Source organism: Bos taurus, chromosome 11 (genome assembly GCF_002263795.3).
Source record: "Bos taurus isolate L1 Dominette 01449 registration number 42190680 breed Hereford chromosome 11, ARS-UCD2.0, whole genome shotgun sequence".
Taxonomy (NCBI): Eukaryota; Metazoa; Chordata; class Mammalia; order Artiodactyla; family Bovidae; genus Bos; species Bos taurus.
In genome coordinates this window covers 72,670,399-72,689,374 of record NC_037338.1, presented here as the reverse complement: position 1 = coordinate 72,689,374, position 18,976 = coordinate 72,670,399, and the positions used below count along the sequence as shown (strand labels likewise).

General features: G+C 46.9%; 1 protein-coding gene across 3 annotated transcripts in view; it reads left to right on the top strand.

Moving 5' to 3' along the window:
* Positions 1 to 6,910, top strand: part of DPYSL5 (dihydropyrimidinase like 5) — an 89,366-nt gene extending 82,456 nt beyond the window's left edge. For all 3 annotated transcript variants that reach the window (NM_001109964.1, XM_024998245.2, XM_059890991.1), the window contains 2 exons: positions 1,609 to 1,777; positions 3,958 to 6,910. In NM_001109964.1, coding sequence (NP_001103434.1) covers positions 1,609 to 1,777; positions 3,958 to 4,043 — 255 coding nt within the window. In that variant the 3' untranslated portion in view covers positions 4,044 to 6,910. The remainder of the gene's footprint in view (positions 1 to 1,608; positions 1,778 to 3,957) is intronic.
* Positions 6,911 to 18,976: the final 12,066 nt, after the last annotated feature.

The following is an 18,976-nucleotide window of genomic DNA, read 5'->3' as shown; positions in this document are numbered from 1 at the left end:
GGAGGAAATGACAACCCACTTCGGTATTCTTGCCTGGGAAACCTCATGGACAGAGGAGGCTGGCAGGCTACAGTCTATGGGGTCGCCAAGAGTCGGACACAAGTGAGTGACTGAGCACACAATAGAATATAGGTATGCAGAAAACCTAATTTCTCCCAAATTATAAATAAGCAGTCCATACAGAGCAGGGTCCTCGGGGAGAAACCAGCCCTGGGGTTGGGACTAGTATCTAAAGCCAGGAAGCCAGGGGCTTCCCAGACCTGCCAAAGTCACTCACCCAGGGCTTACCAGGTCCATACTCCCACCTACACCACCCAGACCCCAAAGTGCAGCCTGGTAAAGGCTAAAACACTCTAGACCAGCTTTGACATTCTGAGGGCTGAGCTCAACTACACATCTGTTGGAGAATACAAAGGAATATGTAAGCTGAGGAGCATTCCAGAAATCACCCATATCTATTGTTTCTCTCAAGGTTTTCAATAAGCATTGAGCAGCAAGGAGATTGAGGTTCTGTCTCTGATGAGTGCCTGGGGTGTAGATTATATATGCTGCTCCTTCAGACCTTATGCACACACCCCAACACACTTCCTCTCACAATACCACCCTTTAAAATGATAAAGCCCCATAAATGACCTCTGCAATAATAACAACTGCTGGTAATTTTGTGTCACTCACCATGTGCCAGAGCTTTACGTGTTCTATTTCATTTGATCTCATAACAACTCTGTAGTCTTACAAGTGAGAAAACAGGCACAGAGAGTTTATGTAACTTGCATAAGGTCACACAGCTTCCAAGTAACAGAACTGGGAGTGAAACATAGGCAGTCTGGTTGCAGAATATAGGTTCTTAATTCCACTGCCTTTGTGAGTAAAAAATTAACTACTATTGCTAATGAGGGATTCTAATCTTCAAATCAGCTGTATTTAGCCTCTATTCCCACAAAGTTGTCAGATCGATCCCAGTAAAAGCTCCAGTATTTTGTCCACCTGATGCGAAGAGCCGACTCATTGGAAAAGACCCTGATGCTGGGAAAGACTGAAGGCAAAAGGAGAAGAGGGAGACAGAGGATGAGATGGTTAGACAGCACCACCAACTCAATGGAAATGAATGTGAGCAAACTCCAGGAGAGAGCAGGGGACAGGAAAGCCTGGTGTGCTGCAGTCTATGGAGTCGCAAAGAGTCAGACATGACTTAGTGATTGAACAACAACAGCTTGAGAGCCTGGCCAGTGAAGGGATCACTGCTCCACGTGAGGGATGCTCTCTAAAGCGGAATATTTCCGAAGCCTACCTGCTGCCTTGGAAAGCATTCTACCAGTGTCAAGGGGGAGCCAGTGGATATCTCCTTTATGCACATACCTGCACATGCTCACACATATGCCCTGTTTAGGAAGTACAAGAGGATTCTTTACCCTTGGGCTCAAGATGTAGGAAGGCTTTGTCACGTGCAATAATTTGGGTTCTGAACAGAGTGGCAGTGTTAAGACCCTTCATCAGCCATCAGGGAAGCTCTGGTGGTGGTGGTGGTGTCTTGGCCCTGATGGTTGAGGGTGTTCGTGCTCTGATGGTATCATCTTTTCCCTTTTTCTCCTTCTCTGCCATCACTAGACCTTAAAGGTGAGGGGAGTGGACCGCACGCCCTACCTGGGGGATGTAGCTGTCATTGTGCATCCTGGGAAAAAAGAGATGGGAACGCCACTGGCAGACACTCCAACCCGGCCTGTCACCCGACATGGGGGCATGAGGGACCTTCATGAATCCAGTTTCAGCCTTTCTGGTAAGAGCAAGGGCCACTTGGCCTGGCACTTGTGTCTCCACCTCAGTGGGGTGTAGGGAGACGGGCGGAGGGGTCAGGAGTCCCACCCAGGCAGTGGGGCTTACTCCACCTCCTCCCTCCGTCTCCCATCCTCTGCCCGGTGATGAGTCCTGGGTCCCCTGTTGCTGCTGCTGCTGCTGCTAAGTCGCTTCAGTCGTGTCCAACTCTGTGCGACCCCATAGACGGAAGCCCACCAGGCTCCCCCGTCCCTGGGATTCTCCAGGCAAGATACTGGAGTGGGTTGCCATTTCCTTCTCCAATGCATGAAAGTGAAAAGTGAAAGGGAAGTCGCTCAGTCGTGTCCGACTTTTAGCAACCCCATGGACTGCAGCCCACCAGGCTCCGCTGTCCATGGGATTTTCCAGGCAAGAGCACTGGAGTGGGGTGCCATTGCCTTTTCCGGGGTCCCCTGTTAGAGACACACAAATACTGGGGATGGGAAAGGAGGGCTCTCCCAGTCCACAGGCCCTGCCACTCCACCCGGCCACGGCTCTTCTGGGGCTTGCCCCACGGTTACTAAGTTCAAATGTTTTCATCCCTTGAAACATCTTGAGGGCCTGGCACGTAGGGTGCCCCTAGAGATGATCAGACCTCAGAAGGGTTAACTCTGTGCCACATTGGTCTGCACCCGCATTTCCCACCCCGTCCTCACCAGCCTCTCTGAAAGACATGGTGTTTCCCTTTCGTCCCTCATCTTTAGCCTGTTTGCTCCTCTGCCACCTTCTTTTCTTGCCAGGAGTTGTACTGTATAGAATATACAAAACAGAAATATATGGGTGTGTCTATGCTTAGAGACTTTACTGCTGATAGCTGCATGCCTGCCAGGTGCTCAGTGGTAGTTAAAGGTGGGGAATTGCGGGCATAAACCGCAAGTTTCCCTGGAGAACAGGCAGAGGCCCATAAGGTGCCCTGGACCTGCAAGCAGCTTTGCTGGAAAGTGTGAGCCCCACGTGAAAGCGGTCAGGGCTGGGTCTTGCTGAACTGCCTCCAGGACTAGCCCGGGTGCAGACTGAGCCTCTGCTCTGCAGGCTCTGTGCTGGGGCCAGAGGGTGAGAGGACCTAGATCCACATGTCTCCACACAGAGCATGGATTCTCCTGGGGACAGGGAGACACCGCCGCAAACCAGCCTAATCTGAGAGGCAAAGAGCTATACCCAGGGCTGCCAAGGGGCACGGCTGGCCGCTGGGCTTCCTTTGTGCCCAACCGTGCGCTGAGAGCAGCTCAAGTGGCTCCTGTCTGAGTTGCTGACTGGCCTTTGTGGGGAGAGGTCCTCTCCACACCCCTCCCCCATCATCTCAGAGCCAATCTCACTACAGAGATAACTTCTCCCCCGCCCTGAGGGCCACTGTTAAAACTCCCACCAGTGAGGGGACCGAGTGCAGTCAGAAAGAGGTCCGCCGTGTGGAGTGTCCGTGGGCGCCCCCGCCTGGCCAATCCAGGAGGTGTCGCTCCCCACGGCTGCCTGGGCCTGGCCCCTCCCGCCGGGGTCAGCCCCAGGAGAAGCGTCCAGGCCTGAGAGGTGCCAGTCTCCTCGGGCCCCTGGCTTCTGCTCCCACCCAAGTCTGGGTAGAGCCAAGACTGGACAGAACCGCTCTCAGGTGCAGCAGACACCAGGCAGCCTCTCACCTTCCCTCGCCTCAAACCCTGTCTGCTGTGAGACAGGCGGAAGAATGCTCCATGGCACTCCCTGGGGCACCAGGACTTCTTTTCAAAGCCTCGAGATTTCAAGACGTGGGGGCCTTTGAAGGTGCTGTTCTGTTTTTCCAAGACAATGGCGCCCCCTCCTCCCTCTCTTGCTCACTGAGTCATATGTACAAAGGCACACTTGCTAACAGGCGGCTCCATGGTCTGTGTGCTTGACGAGAGAGGGTACTTACCCTCCAGGGCTGGGAGTGGTGAAGGCAGGTGTAGCAAGGCAGTTAATTAACCGTGGAGGCTCTGAATCAGGAAGACCGAGGTTCAAGTCCAGGCTTTACATACTCATAGACTATGGGACAGTGGGCAAGTTAACTTCCCTGAGCTTCGGTCTTCCCACCTGTAAAATGGGATGGTGTTGTGTTGAGGATTAAATTACATCTAAGCACGGGAGGACCTGGTTTTATTACCTAGGGGAACTCACCCTCTGCTTCCTTCCTTCCAGGTTCTCAGATCGATGACCATGTTCCAAAGCGAGCCTCGGCTCGGATCCTCGCTCCCCCCGGAGGCAGGTCAAGCGGCATTTGGTAAAGACACTGCCCAGCCCCCCAAGTGAAGATGCTCCGACGCCACCGGCCCCACGCCCTCCAGCCGCAGTTGCAGGGGTGGGGCGGGAGAGGCCGCGCTGGGCAGCTCACCACCTGAGGGGCCCCGGGACCCAGGGGCCCTCCCCATGTCTGACACGTGATTCACTGTGCTTCGAGCCAACCCTAACAGGCACTTTGAGATGTGTTCCTCCTGCTGCAGTCCTTTCCTGCCTCGGCCCCAGCGGGCTTCCCTGGGGCCCAGGAAGCCCATACTATGCACAGAGCCCACTTGCATAGAGCCTGGCCCTGCCCCTCCCTCGCACCCGCCCCCTGCTGGCCTTGGGCAACCCCCGCCCTTAGTGCCCTGCCCCTGGCTAACCCGCCAGTTGTCCAGAGCACTTTAGCAGATGTGTTTTAAAAGAAAAGGACCCCCTCCCCGATCCCCTTCGGCCCCTCGGTCTTTTTCCCCAAGTCAGACAGGTGTCCGTATCCCAGCCGTGCCCCAGGACCTCCTGTTTCTCCCGATTCAACTCCTGCCCCTGTTTGGGAGTGGCTGGGACACGCTGCGCCCTTTGCTGGCTGCCTCATCCCCGAATCCCGGCAGTCCCAGGCCCAGAAGGGCTGGCCGGGTGGGCGTGAGGCTGGTGCCAGGCGCGTGTATATGATTTCGTTTTGCACGTTTGGTTTGCGCAGTGGTTTGGTTTGACTTGTTTGTGCATCCTGTGAAAACTGACGGTGCTTTGTGTCACTAGCATAGCATAGAAACAGGAATAGATGTGGACCTTAAGAGATGCTGCATCGACACCAACCAGACAGCCTAGGGCACTGAGAACAGGGGCCAGAGGGGCATACTGGACTCTCGGGGCCCTTCCTCTCCCTATCTGGAGTCTTCCGGTGCCCCCTCCCCTCCTGGTTTCCTGCATCCTGAGAGGGTGCCCGGAATGCTGGCCCTAGAGACCTTCAGGAAGCAAGGTGGCCTTTCCCATGTGTGGTCCTGGTCACTCCCAGCACTAGCCACCCACCCCCCAACACACACACACCCAATTGCCTGTAGGTATCCCCCTGCTGGACAGAGGCCCAGTTGCTCCTCCTGTGTGATTGGCAAGAGGCCTCATGCCTGCTGGGGAAGAGGTGGGAGGGGCATGATAGGGGGAGCAGGCTGGCTGTATGCCAGGTAGGAGGCCAGGCCAGTAGGACCTGGCTATAGCCAACAGTGCTACACAGGGTCTGCGGTCTCCTGTGGTCAGCACCTCGCCCTCACCTGCTTGTGGTCTCCATCTCCTCTCAGCTGGGCCTCCCCTGCCTCCAAAACTCTAGGAGGTTTCCATGGAAACACTAGAGACTGCCCTTGCTAAGCCTTGTTCCCCCCTGGGGAGTGACATCACATCGCACCTGGGCTGACACGCGGCTCCTGGACTCTTGGGCCAGTGGTCATACCCTGCACATTTCTGCAGTGCTTTTCATGTTTTCAAAGCCCTTTCACATATGAGCTCTCAATTGCTCCTCACAACCACAAAGCATGAATTATTCTCCCCATTTCTCAGATGTGGCCCAGAAAGCTCAGGCCCTCTGACTCCAGAAAGGTCCAGACTGCCCTTTTTTAGAACTTGGTTGTCTACCCCAGCTGTGGATGGAAGGAGTGGAGTGACATCTCTTGCAGATCCCCCGCTGAGAGTTTAACTAGCTAGATGACTTACTCCCCAGTAGGCATTCTGCTTTGTTTTGCACAGGTAGATAGATTTTTCTTGTAAACAAACTAATGCATATTCACTATTTGAGCCAGAACTAGTTACATGCTGGAGGCTTGCCATGTGGTTTGAGCTGCCTCCTCATCCTCACCCCTCCCTTCACGCTCCCCTTCCTCACTTAGGGGCTGAGAGGACCCAGACGGTAACCCAGGAAGCAGAGGCAGCAAAGGCACTCATGGAGAGTGGTAGCTATGGGGACAGTCAGTAGGGATCTAAGCCTGGGAAACCGTGACACTGATCCCTTGGTACAATGCACATCATCTTTATCCCTTTCAGCCCTTGCTGGGTCACGGGCCTTGGGCAGATGCCAAAGAGCCAAGCAGTGGTGGTAGCCAGCGGGCAGAGCATCCCTGCTTGGGCCAGGAAAGCTTTACCTTCTCTGAGTGCCTCCGCCCGAGAGATGCGTGGTCCGTGGCTCTGGGAGACCACCTCTTGGTGTGGTCCGTCGAAGGCCTTCCACTTCATTCACCCCCGACCCTTACATAGACCCACCCTTGCCCAAGAGCATCTAGATGAGAATCAGAAGGAGGTTCAAGGAACCGAATGAAAGGTCAGCCCTGTCACCCATTCCCTGCCCCTGTGCTGAGCTCCAGCCAGCCCCATCACCAGCCCCACCGGCTCCTGGTTGGAATGAAAAGGGTCTCTGGTTGCACTGAATGCAGCTCTCAAACTTGGTCTTGTACTTGCTGAATAAATACTGTTGTTCTTGCCTTAGCTGCTCTCTAGGTTTGTGGGGTTAAGTTACCAGAAAATTGTGCTACCGTGTGTGCGTGTGTATGTGTGCGTGTGTGTAGTGCTAGGAGTCCACAGTAGGTCTCGGTCAAGCCAATGCCGAGATGAGGGCTTTTCCAATACTGACCCAGAAACCACAGAAACCACTCGGAAACCCAAACCCCTTCCAGCTACCCAGGCGGCGAGCACAGCCTGGGGTCGGGATGGAGCCTCGAACACCCCAGCACCCAAGTGACTTCCTCACTCCTCTGTAAACGTCATGGTGCTAAGATTGTGTCAACCCCAGGACGGCACATGGTCTTGTGCTTTGGCCACCCGATTGAGGCAAACACAAAACAGCCCGACTCATTGTGTTCTGGTGCAGGTTTGTATTAAACTATAGCTACTTCTCGCTTGGTCTCAGTTGTGTTTCTTCAAAGAAGAGGGAGTTTGGTGGGGGGACCTTTTCTTCCATAGTGGCTGGGGTGAGGCTTTAGCCACTAAAAAACGGCCAAAAAACTCAGCTTTGGTTCTTCACTTGTGTTGTGTGGAAGATGGCAGTTCACTGGGAGGCCTGAACAGAGTTTGAAGATTAAAAAAGTGCTGAATGCTTCCCTGGTGGTCCAGTGGTTAAGACTGTGCATGTCCGCTGCAAGAGTCACAGGTTTGATCCCTGGTCAGGGAAGTTCCACATGCCTTGCTGTCTGGTCAAAAAAAAAAGTGTTGGGAGACAGGAGCCTCAGTGACCCAACAGCTAATAGTCAGTCCTTTCTCCTGGTGGGAACAAAACCAAGTTTTTTGGTGCCAAATTTCTAAGACAAGGTTGGGGTGAGTTATCTGAAACAGGAATAGTTAGAGGAAGACATTAGATACAAAAGGAGGGCGGGAGATGGGGTTGGACTAGGCTTTTCCCACCCACCATTGGTCGCTTATTTTCTTGGCTACCATTTTGGAACACCATAGCCTACTCTCCACGTTGGAACCCTTGGCTGTTGGAACCATGGACTCACAAAATCACATTTCAAAGGACTATTCAAGGCCAATGTATCTTTGAGGAGTTCTCAGGCTGCTCTCCGGCTCCACTGAGAGCCCACTGTGCCTTCAAACCCTTCCATCTGCATCAAGGCTAACTCGGGCAGAGATTGGGGGGTTACTGATCAAACACTTTCACACTAAAGAGTGAGTGAAATTATTGCTACCAATACCATGGGGTCATGGGTGTGTGCTAAGTCACTTCTTCAGTCATGCCTGACTCATTGCGACCCTATGGGCTGTAGCCCGCCAGGCTCCTCTGACCATGGGAGTCTCCAGGCAAGAATACTGGAGTGGGTTGCCATGCCCTTCTCCAGGGGACCTTCCCAACCCAGGGATCAAACCCATGTCTCAAATCTCCTGCATTGGCAGGTGGGTTCTTTACCACTAGCGCCACCTGGGAAGCCCACTATGGGGTTGCTTGTACTTATTTCTTAAGCCTCCAAAATAAAGCCTTAATGAGGGAATTTTAGGTAGAATGGGGAAACAGTTGTCTGCAGGGGAACTTTCACAGCTTTCCTGCAAATAAGGTAGCCCATGACCTAAAGAAACACCCAGAGCACTACAGTTAATAATGAAGTGATCTGTGCGTAAAAGTTCTACTGGGGCTTCTAAGCAAGATGGAAACACCATTGTCTGATTTGTGAAGGAAGCTGAGTTGCTGGGATGGTTCTAAGCCAAAACGTCTGTTTCCTCATACCATGGGAGCACACCAGAACGTGATTAAATGCCAAAAATCCCTTGTGTAAGTGAATGAAAAATGGCATGGCCGCTCATTTGGCAGACCATGTGCATGGTATCAGGTAGTTCATAGAGGAAAAAAATAAAACAAGACACCAGGAAGACACTGGTCTCCTTTGTATGCAGTTGTGGAAAAACAAAAGACCACAGATTCAGACTTTAAAATAAGGCTTGATCCTTTATAAGAATCTGCACTTGAAACCTGAACCAGCCAGCAGTCAAGCAACAGTCACCCTCAAATTCTTAACTCCAAGTACAGATTGACTTTTAGATACAGGTACACCTAACACTAAGAACTGCCTTGCAGTTAGTGAAGGAGGAAGTCTCATGACACCCGAGGCAAAGAAGAAACCTCACAATACACCAGGAGTGTAACCTCATTGTCCTAAGTTAATGAAGGTTATTTGATAGCTGCTAATAACACGTTTGGAAGGGTTCTTAGTGTTTTTCCAGTAAAACATTAAAGGATCTAACATGTGTTGATACTTGATACATCTTACAAAGATGGAAGCTGAGTTCTTCACTTGCTTGCCTTCATATATTTACAAACCACACATTTATACCTAGAGGGATCTTGTCCAGGGTTTGCCCAAACAATTCTGTTTTAAGTCTGTTGCCCCCAGAATAATTCTTAACAGTGCCCTCTTTCACTTTCAAATATGTCTTGGTTTGGACAATAAATTGTATGGTCACCTTACATATACCTATACATTAGGCTATTAAAATGCTTGTCATGAGTCAAATGTTTTTCCATCACTGAAAGATGGGGGATAGGGCAAGGAAAATGGGTCCTTTTTCATGAGTGAGGACCAGGGTTTCCTATGACAAGCCCTGAGGCTCCACACAGCCTTGGAGACCTCATGAGACCTCAGTGGCTGTGGCTATAGCAGAGGGTGAAGCCTTGGGGGCACCTTCCTAAGCTTTTCAGTTTAGCTTATAGACTTTATTATTCTATTAAAGGCTGTAAGCCTACCAAATTTTATCATTTACTTTTAAGGGGGCTTTGATTCAATTCATAAACTTAAATACTTTACAATATTTCAAACTACATTTAAAATTCTACTTCCTTTCTAAGTACCTTTCCCAAGTATTAAATGATTATTACCAATTTAATATACTGATAAATATAGTGAGCTTAGAGGTTTATTAGATATTTCTCTGCCAAGCATAAACAGTAAGATTTCAACATAACTCCTAAGTCTTAAGTTACACATTTCAAGTTAGTTCTGGGGCGCTCACTCTAATAAGCCAAAATTTCTCTTACAAGTACATAAACTACCAAATATATGCAGATCCGCTCTTTTATTTTAATTGAAGTACAGTTGATTTACAATGCTGTTTAAGTTTCAGGTGCACAGCACAGTGATGTGTGAGCATCCAGATCTCATCAAGACATTTCTAATGAATGGAACGAATGCTTCAGGAGCTAGCAGGAGAAAGGCACTAGCTGCACACAAAGAATTGGACATCAAATGTCCGTCACCTGGTTTGTCAACAAAATGCTAGAAGATGGACGATCATGGAGTATGTTTTCTAACTTTTGAGGGAAAATAATTTCCAACCTAGAATTCTGCACACAGTCAATCTGTCAACCAAGTATCTGTGAAAAGTCATTTTCAGTTCAGTTGCTCAGTCATGTCTGACTCTTTGCAACCCCATGGACTGTAGCACGCCAGGCCTCCCTGCCCATCACCAACTCCCAGAGTTTACTCAAACTCATGTCCATTGAGTTGGTGATACCATCCAACCATCTCATCCTCTGTCATCCCTTTCTCCTCCTGCCTTCAATCTTTCCCAGCATCAGGGTCTGTTCAAATGAGTCAGCTCTTCATATCAGGTGGCCAAAATATTGGAGTTTCAGCTTCAACATCAGTCCTTCCAATGAATAACCAGGACTGATCTCCTTTAGGATGGGCTGGTTGAATCTCCTTGCAGTCCAAGGGACTCTTAGGAATCTTCAACACCACAGTTCAAAAGCATCAATTCTTTGGTGCTCAGCTTTCTTTATAGTCCAACCCTCACATCCATACATGATTACTGGAAAAACCATAGCCTTGACTAGACAGACCTTTGTTGGCAAAGTAATGTCTCTGCTTTTTAATATGCTGTCTAGGTTGGTCATAACCTTCCTTCCAAGGAGTAAGCGTCTTTTTATTTCATGGCTGCAGTCACCATCTGCAGTGATTTTGGAGCCCCAAAAAATAAAGTCTGCCACTGTTTCCACTGTTTCTCCATCTATTTGTCATGAAGTGATGGGACCAGATGCCGTGATCTTAGTTTTCTGAATGTTGAGCTTTAGGCCAACTTTTTCACTCTCCTCTTTCACTTTCATCAAGAGGCTCTTTAGTTCTTCAGCTTCTGCCATAAGGATGGTGTCATCTGCATATCTGAAATTATTGATATTTCTCCCAGCAATCTTGATTTCAAATTGTGCTTCATCCAGCCCAGCATTTCTCATGATGTACTCTGCATGTAAGTTAAATAAGGACAGTGACGATATACAGCCTTGACATATTCCTTTTCCTATTTGGAACCAGTCTGTTGTTCCAGTTCTAACTGTTGCTTCCTGACCTGCATACAAATTTCTCAAGAGGCAGGTCAGGTGGTCTGGTATTCCCGTCTCTTTCAGAATTTTCCACAGTTTATTGTGATCCACACAGTCAAAGGCTTTGGCATAGTCGATAAAGCAGAAATAGATGTTTTTCTGGAACTCTCTTGCTTTTTCGATGATCCAGCGGATGTTGGCAATTTGATCTCTGGTTCCTCTGCCTTTTCTAAAACCAGCTTGAACATCTGGAAGTTCACGGTTCACGTATTGCTGAAGTCTGGCTTGGAGAATTTTGAGCATTACTTTGCTAGTGTGTGAGATGAGTGCAATTGTGCAGTAGTTTGAGCATTCTTTGGCATTGCCTTTCTTAGGCATTTTCAGACATGCAAGATTGAAAAATTTGACTTTCTTTGTACCCCTTTTTCGGGAATCTATTTGAGGGTGCGTCCCAACATACTAAACTGCAGTTAAAAAAAAAAACAAAACAGAAAGACATGGGATAAAGGGAGTAGGAGATTCAGCATAAGTAAGAGGATCAGGAATGGTGTACAGGGAAACCTCTGGAAGACAGCTGGGCAGCAGCCTGGAGGACAGTTGGACCTGAGGACGCAGTCCTGAATAAATCCTGACCAGGAAGCTAGAAAAGCCATTGGGGAGACTTCCCTGGTGGTCCAGTGGCTCAGGCTACATGCTCCCAGGGCAGGAAGCCCAGGGTTTTATGACTGGCCAGGGAACTATATCTCACATGCCACAACCAAGATCCAGTGCAGCCCAACAAAATAAATATTTTTTTAAAAAGAAAAGCCAGTTAGTCCTTTATTTGCTCTTTTGTAATAATATGCTATAAATACTTAGCTGAAAGAGGTTCTTAAAACAACCAGAAATATTGCCTTACTCTTGATAAAAAGAGAACTGAAGAAGGAAAGATGATTTGCAAAAATGAATGAATTATGGATTCTCTGAGTTTAGGGATTCTTTACACACATCTAATTTAACCTCTGCAGAAATTTCTGCCACATCCATGACAGATCGTCTAGCCCAGAAACCAGGACATTTAGTCCAGGGACAGAGACCTACCTTCCCCAGGCATCCTCTCCTAGTCCCCCAGAGCTCTGTTTGTTCAGTATGACTTCCTTAATCGAAACTGAATTCTGTCTCTTGGCAACTCACGCCTTTTACCCCAGCTCTTGCCTCTGGAGGCACAAAGAATGAATAGCCGCCTCATTCATGTACCAGGTCTTTCTCTGTGTGCACTTCAACATGGGCTCCACCCTGCTCACCCACTCATGTTTCCTCTAAGCCGATAGTTCTCCAACTTCAGCTTTGCATCAAAGTCACCTAAATGGGGACTTCCTGGAGGTTCAGAGGCTAAGACTCCATGTTTCCAAAGCAGGAGGCCCAGGTTTGATTCTTGGTGGGGAAATTAGATCCCTCATGCTGCACCTAAGAGTTCGCATGCTGAAACAAAGGTCTAAGATCCCATGTGCCACAATTAAGACCCACCACAGACAGATAAATACTTTTTTAAAACTAATAAAATTTTTAAAAAAGAAAGAATCACCTGGAGGACTTCTTTAAATGCAGGCCACTGGACTCCACCCCCACAGCTTCTGACTCAGTAGGTCTGCTGTGGGGACAAAGAATTTGTCTTATAAGACAAAGACTCCCTTGAGACTGCAAGGAACAACTTGGGAGGCAGAGGGCCCTGGAGAAGTACAGCCCTAAGAAGTGATCTCCTTTGGAGAGTGAGTGCCTTCAGTTCCTGGGGGGCCAGAGCAGCAGCCATCCACTGAAAATGCCAGGAAGGTATTTCTTACCCTGCCCCTTACCCTGCCCCTTCCTGCTGTACTAGCCTCCTCTTCTGCGCTGTCTCTGCCTTGTTTGGCCTTTCTCTGCTTCCCAAGGTTCTGGATCCAAGAGATGGCCCCTGGCCACAGTACTACCCATAAAGGCCTCCAGGTGGCGCTCTAAGCTTATCAGTGCCTGCTTCTTTGGTTTACGGTGCCAAGGTTGACCTAACCTAATATGCAGAGAGTCTGTACATCATGCAAAATGCTGGGCTAAATGAATCACAAACTGGAATCAAGATTGCCAGGAAAAATATCAACAACCTCAGATATGCAGATGATACCACTCTAATGGCAGAAAGTGAAGAGGAGCTAAAGAGACTCTTGATGAGGGGGAAAGAGGAGAGTGAAAAAGCTGGCTTAAAACTCAACATTCAAAAAGCTAAGATCATGGCGTTTCGTCCCATCACTTCACGGCAAATAGAAGGGGGGAAAGTACAAGCAGTGACAGATTTTATTTTCTTGGGCTCCAAAATCTGCAGATGGTGACAGCTATGAAATTAAAAGATGTTTGCTCCTTGGAAGGAAAGCTATGACAAAACTAGACAGCATATTAAAAAGTAGAGATATCACTTTGCTGACAAAGGTCTGTGTAGTCAAAGCTGTGGTTTTTCCAGTAGTCAAGTATGGGTGTAAGAGTTGGATTATAAAGAAGGCTGAGCACCGAAGAATTGATACTTTTGATTGTGGTGCTGGAGAAGACTCTTGAGAGTCCCTTGGACTGCAGGGAGAAAAAAAACAGTCATTCCTAAAGGAAATGAACCCTGAATATTCATTGAAAGGACTGATGCTGAAGCTGAAGCTCCAATACTTAAGCCACCTAATGCAAAGAACCAACTTATTGGAAAAGACCCTGATGCTGGGAAAGACAGAAGGAGAAAGGAGAAAGGAGCAGAAGAGGATGAGATGGTTAGATAGCATTACCAATTCAATGGACATGAATTTGAGCTCTGGGAGATTATGAAAGGCAGGGGAATCTGGATTGCTGCAGTCTATGGGGTCTCAAAGGGTCGAACAAGACTTAGCAATTTAACGAGAGACCTAAGAAAGGCCAATATGTCCACATCACTGTGGCCTCAACCTCAGCCCCCAGAGCAGCCCAGGACTAGGTCAACCTTGAGTGTGAGTGAGGGACCACAGCAGCCCTTCTGCTATCATGAGAACCCCTGGGGAAGTTGTCCTTTTCAAAACCAATCTCAAGGTTTAGGTTAAAGTTGCAAGTTTTAACAAACAAAAATACAGGATGCTCAGTTAAATCTGAATTTAAGATAGCGAATCATTTTTAGAAATTTTGCATATAGATATGTCTCATATAGTGTCTGTGGCATACTTATACTGAAAAATTATTTGTTGTTTGTCTGAAATTCCAGTTTAACTAGGCATCTTATATTCATCTGGCCAGTCTAGGTTAACTTTCATGAGTTTTAGATTTTTTATGTAATGCAGGTTTATGGGGTATCTGCCAGGCATGTGTTAGATACAAAAATGAATCAAGTGCAGCTTCTGCATTTAGAGATTAATTTGAGGAAAATATATATTGATAAATAATTATAGTACAGTAGGCTTAGGAACCATGGGATAATAGACATTTGGGTTTTAGTGCTGGCTTTAGTTCAAGCTCTGCTTCTGATGTTCACTAGCTGTGTGATCTTAGGCAAGTTAGTTAACTTCTCTGGGTCTCTATTGTTTATTGTAAAAATGGAAATGATACCAACCTCAGGGGATGACCAGGGCAGTTATAGGAAATGGTACACATCTCATGCCAGGCTATAGTAGCAGCTAAATAAATGTTAATTTCCCCTTTTTAAAAAAGAAATGCTGTGTGTGAGAGAGAGACAAATAAAAGTACCAGCAAAGAGCTTTACTTGTTTTGGGAAGGTCTTTACAAAGACATTACTTTTCCAACAAAGGTCCATCTAGTCAAGGCTATGGTTTTTCCAGTAGTCATATGTGGATGTGAGAGTTGGACTATAAAGAAATCTGAGAGCAGAAGAATGGATGCTTTTGAACTGTGGTGTTGGAGAAGACTCTTGAGGGTCCCTTGGACTGCAAGGAGATCCAACTAGTCCATCCTAAAGGAGATCAGTCCTGGTTATTCATTGGAAGGACTGATGTTGAAGCTGAAACTCAAATCATTTGGCCACCTGATGGGAAGAGCTGACTCATTTGAAAAGACCTTGATGCTGGGAAAGATTGAGGGCAGGAGGAGAAGGGGATGACAGAGGATGAGATGGTTGGATGGCATCACCAACTCAATGGACATGAGTTTGGGTAAACTCCAGGAGTTGGTGATGGACAGGGAGGCCTGGCGTGCTGCAATTCATGGGGTTGCAAAGAGTCAGACACGACTGAGCGACTGAACTGAACTGAACTTAACTTACAAAGAATATAACACTTCTTTTTTTTTTTTTTTTGGCTGCGCTGAGTCTTCGTTGCTGCGTGCAGGCTTTCTCTAGCTGCGGTGAACAGGGGCTACTCTCTAGTTACGGTGTATGGACTTCTTATTGCGGTGGCTTCTTTTGTTGCAGAGCAAGGTCTCTAGGGTGTGCGGGCTTCAGTAGATGTGGCACACGGGCTTAGCTGCTCAGAGGCATGTGGAATCCTGCCAGACCAGGGATCAAACTGGTGTCCCCTGTATTGGCAGGCAGATTTTCAACCACTGGACTACCAGGGAAGTCCACACTTCACTTTTTATATAAAAATAATAACAGATATGTTTATTGAATGCCCACAACATGGCAAGCACTGTACCAAGCATCTGATAAACAAGATCCCATCTAATCCTTATGTTAAGTGTCAGAGGTTTTTACTATTATTATCTCTACAGATGAAAAAACTGAGTTAAATAGCTTGCCATAGAGTTAGTGAGTGTTAGATTTAGTATTTCATCAACTCAAGTTCTTGTAGCTTCCAAAGCATGCCCTAATCTCTGTCTAATGCTTCCTTTCCACAACTGGGCCTTTGACATTTGAGGAGGGGATCTCTACAAGGAGAAGCCCGATTTGTGTCCATCGAGCTGCAGAAACAGGGGATGCAGATACAAATGCTGGGGCAGACAAAAGAGTGAGTCCTGGGAGACACATGCAGTTCTATGTTCATTGCAGCACTGTTTATAATAGCCAGGACATGGAAGCAACCTACTAATAAATGTCCATCAACAGAGGAATGGATAAAGAAGATGTAACACATATGTGTGTGTATATATACATATGTATGTATACATATATATACATATGTACATATGTATATACACACATATGTGTTACAATATACACACACATATGTGTTACATCTTCTTTATCCATTCCTCTGTTGCTATATATATATATATATATACACACATATATGTATATGTGTGTGTGTATATATATATATATATATATATACACACATATTGAATAGGAAATGGCAACCCACCCCACTATTCTTGCCTGGACAATTCCACGGACAGAGAACACTGGCGGGTTATAGTCCAAGGGATTGCAAAGAGTCAGACACAACTGAGTGCACACACACACACACACACACAGTATATCACTCAGCCACAGAAAAGAATGAAGTAATGCCATTTGCAGCAACATGGATGGACCTAGAGATTATCGTACTGAGTGAAGTAAGTCGGACGGAGAAAGAGAAATATCATATGATATTGGTTATACGTGGAGTCTAAAATATGACACAAATGAGCTTATCTACAACACAGAAATAGAGTTACAGACATAGACAACGAACTTATTGTAACCAGGGGGGAAGTGAGGGAGGGATAAATTGGGAGGTTGGGATTGACATATACACACTACTACATACAAAACGGATAACTAGTAAGGATCTACTGTACAGCATAGGGTCCTCTACTCACTATTCTGTAATGGTCTATATGGGAAAAGAATGGTCTATATGGGAAAAGAGTGGATATATGTATATGTATAACTGATTCACTTTACTGTACACTTGAAAGTAACACAATGTCGTGAATCAACTACACTCCAATAAAAAAAATTAAGAAAAAAAAACTGTTGGGGCCTGGAGGCCACCTCAAACTCATCCAAGTTAATCCAAGCCTTTATCACCCACCTGATCATCATGGTGGCACAAAAGCAGGGTGACATCTTGCAATCTAAGCCACTGCTCTAAAGGTGGTGTTTATTCTGGATACGGTGGGTTATTAATGTTCACAAGAGGTTTGTCTTAAGACCTTTGCAAATTCTAAATTTGTATATTTGACCTTAATGTAACAGGATATAATTGAGGGGGAGAATCAAATGACCTCTTGAACAGAATAAGAGTTTGGTTACTATTGATAGTTACCATTTATTGGGTATTTACTGTGTTTTGAGTACTGCTGGGCATTTTTCATATGTTATCTCATTTAACCATCATAACTACAAATGAGAAAAACCATGGCCCAAGGTCACATCAAAAAGGAATTATTGGACCCAAGGTTTGTGCAGCTCCAACAGGGAGAAGGGCTAGATTTGCTCTCTAGATAAGGTCACAAGGTCACCTGCTTCAAGTCTCGAGATTAAAATGCATTCCTTAACAAAATTACACATTGCTTCCATGAGCACCTTGTACATTTTAAAGCCATATCAAGGGTTTCCTATATCTGGCCATCAGTCCTATTTGAATGCCCTATTCCTCTTTTGTGTGCTAGGTCGCTTCAGTCGTGTCTGACTCTTTGCGACCCCATGGACTGTAGCCCACCAGACTCCTCTGTCCCTGGGATTCTCCAGGCAAGAATGCTGGAGTGGGTTGCCATTTCCTTTTCAGGGGGTCTTCCTGACCCAGAGATCACAACTGCATCTCTTAACATCTCCTGCATTGGCAGGTGGGTTCTTTACCACTAGAGCAGCCTGGGGAGTGAAAGTGAAAGTGGCTTAGTCGTGTCATACTCTTTGTGACCCCCATGGACTGCATAGTATACCTGGGAAGTATCAGAAGAATAATGAGCACTGTTGGTAACCATGACCAGCATCACCACTCCTCTCTGCCCCTACTTCACAACCAGGGCAGGCCTGCAAGTGCCAATCTAAAATCTAGCTCCCCCACCAGCCAGAGTCGACCCACTCTCTCAGACTCCCTCTACCACCTGGCTTCCCCAGTCACCCTGGTCAAAGCACAAAAGGTCAAGATGTTTTTCACTTGCTTGGCTGTTTTCAGTCCCATGTGAAGTGTTGAGAATACGAAAGTAAATAAGATACGGTCTCTGAGAGTGAGGACCTCCAGCAAGGAGATTTGTGAACGAGCCTGATAACATAAGGTGATGAGGGGCCATGACAAAGAAAGTACCTAGCAGCAAAAAGAACGTATCAGTTGTCTGGACGAGGTCCCTGACAGTGTCACAGAGGAGATGACACTACAGCTGGTCTTGGAGAATGAGTGGGACTTCACAGAATGAAGGGCAAGGGAGATTCCAAGTAGGATGGCCCCCACAACACTGGCTTGGCTGTGAAACCGAACTGCTTTCTTAAACAACTACAAGTCCTTGATCTTTGGGGCTGACATGTATGGTGGGAAGTAGTGAGGTTGAGGGCACCAGAGGCGTGGACATTGAAGTGGAAATGGTTAGTAGGGGCCAGATTATAATAGAGCTTATACCATGTGAAAAAGTCTGAACTTTTATCCTTCAAGCCAGTGTTTCTCAAACTTTCCACTACCATACCACCCCATAAGGCAGATTGGAGAGTTCAGGCTTAGAGGTGTCTTGAGTTCAAACTCTCTTTAAATGTCTTATCTTTAAAAGTATGTGATTCTTGCATTCTACTTCATTGTATGTCTGTTTTAAAATATTTTAAAATGTTGTCCCAAATCTGTAAATAAAATTTAAGCTTGAGGAAGACATAACTATTCTATAGCTCCTCATTCTGTTTCTTTACAAGACTCCCCCATGCCCAGGAGTTGTTCAGCCAGTTTGAGAAGGGCAGCCATAGGGATTTAAGCAGAGGAGTTATATTGATAAGATTTCTCTTCTAGAAAGAGACTTCCAGCAGTGGTGTTGAGGATGGATCGAAGTGGGAGACACTAGAGGCATAAAGACCAGGTGGAGGCTCTGCAGTAACCCAAGCAAGAGATGGTAAAGGTGATGGAGATTAATAAGGGGAACAGAAATGAGTCATTTTTAAATGAAATCAGGGCTGCCCTTGTGGTTCAGAAGTTAAGACTTCATACTTCCATTGTAGGGGCACAGGTTCGATACCTGGTCAGAAACTAAGATCCCACATGCAGTGCAGTGTATATATATACACATATATGTACCTGTGAAAGTGCTGCACTCAATATGTCAGCAAACTTGGAAAACTCAGCAGTGGCC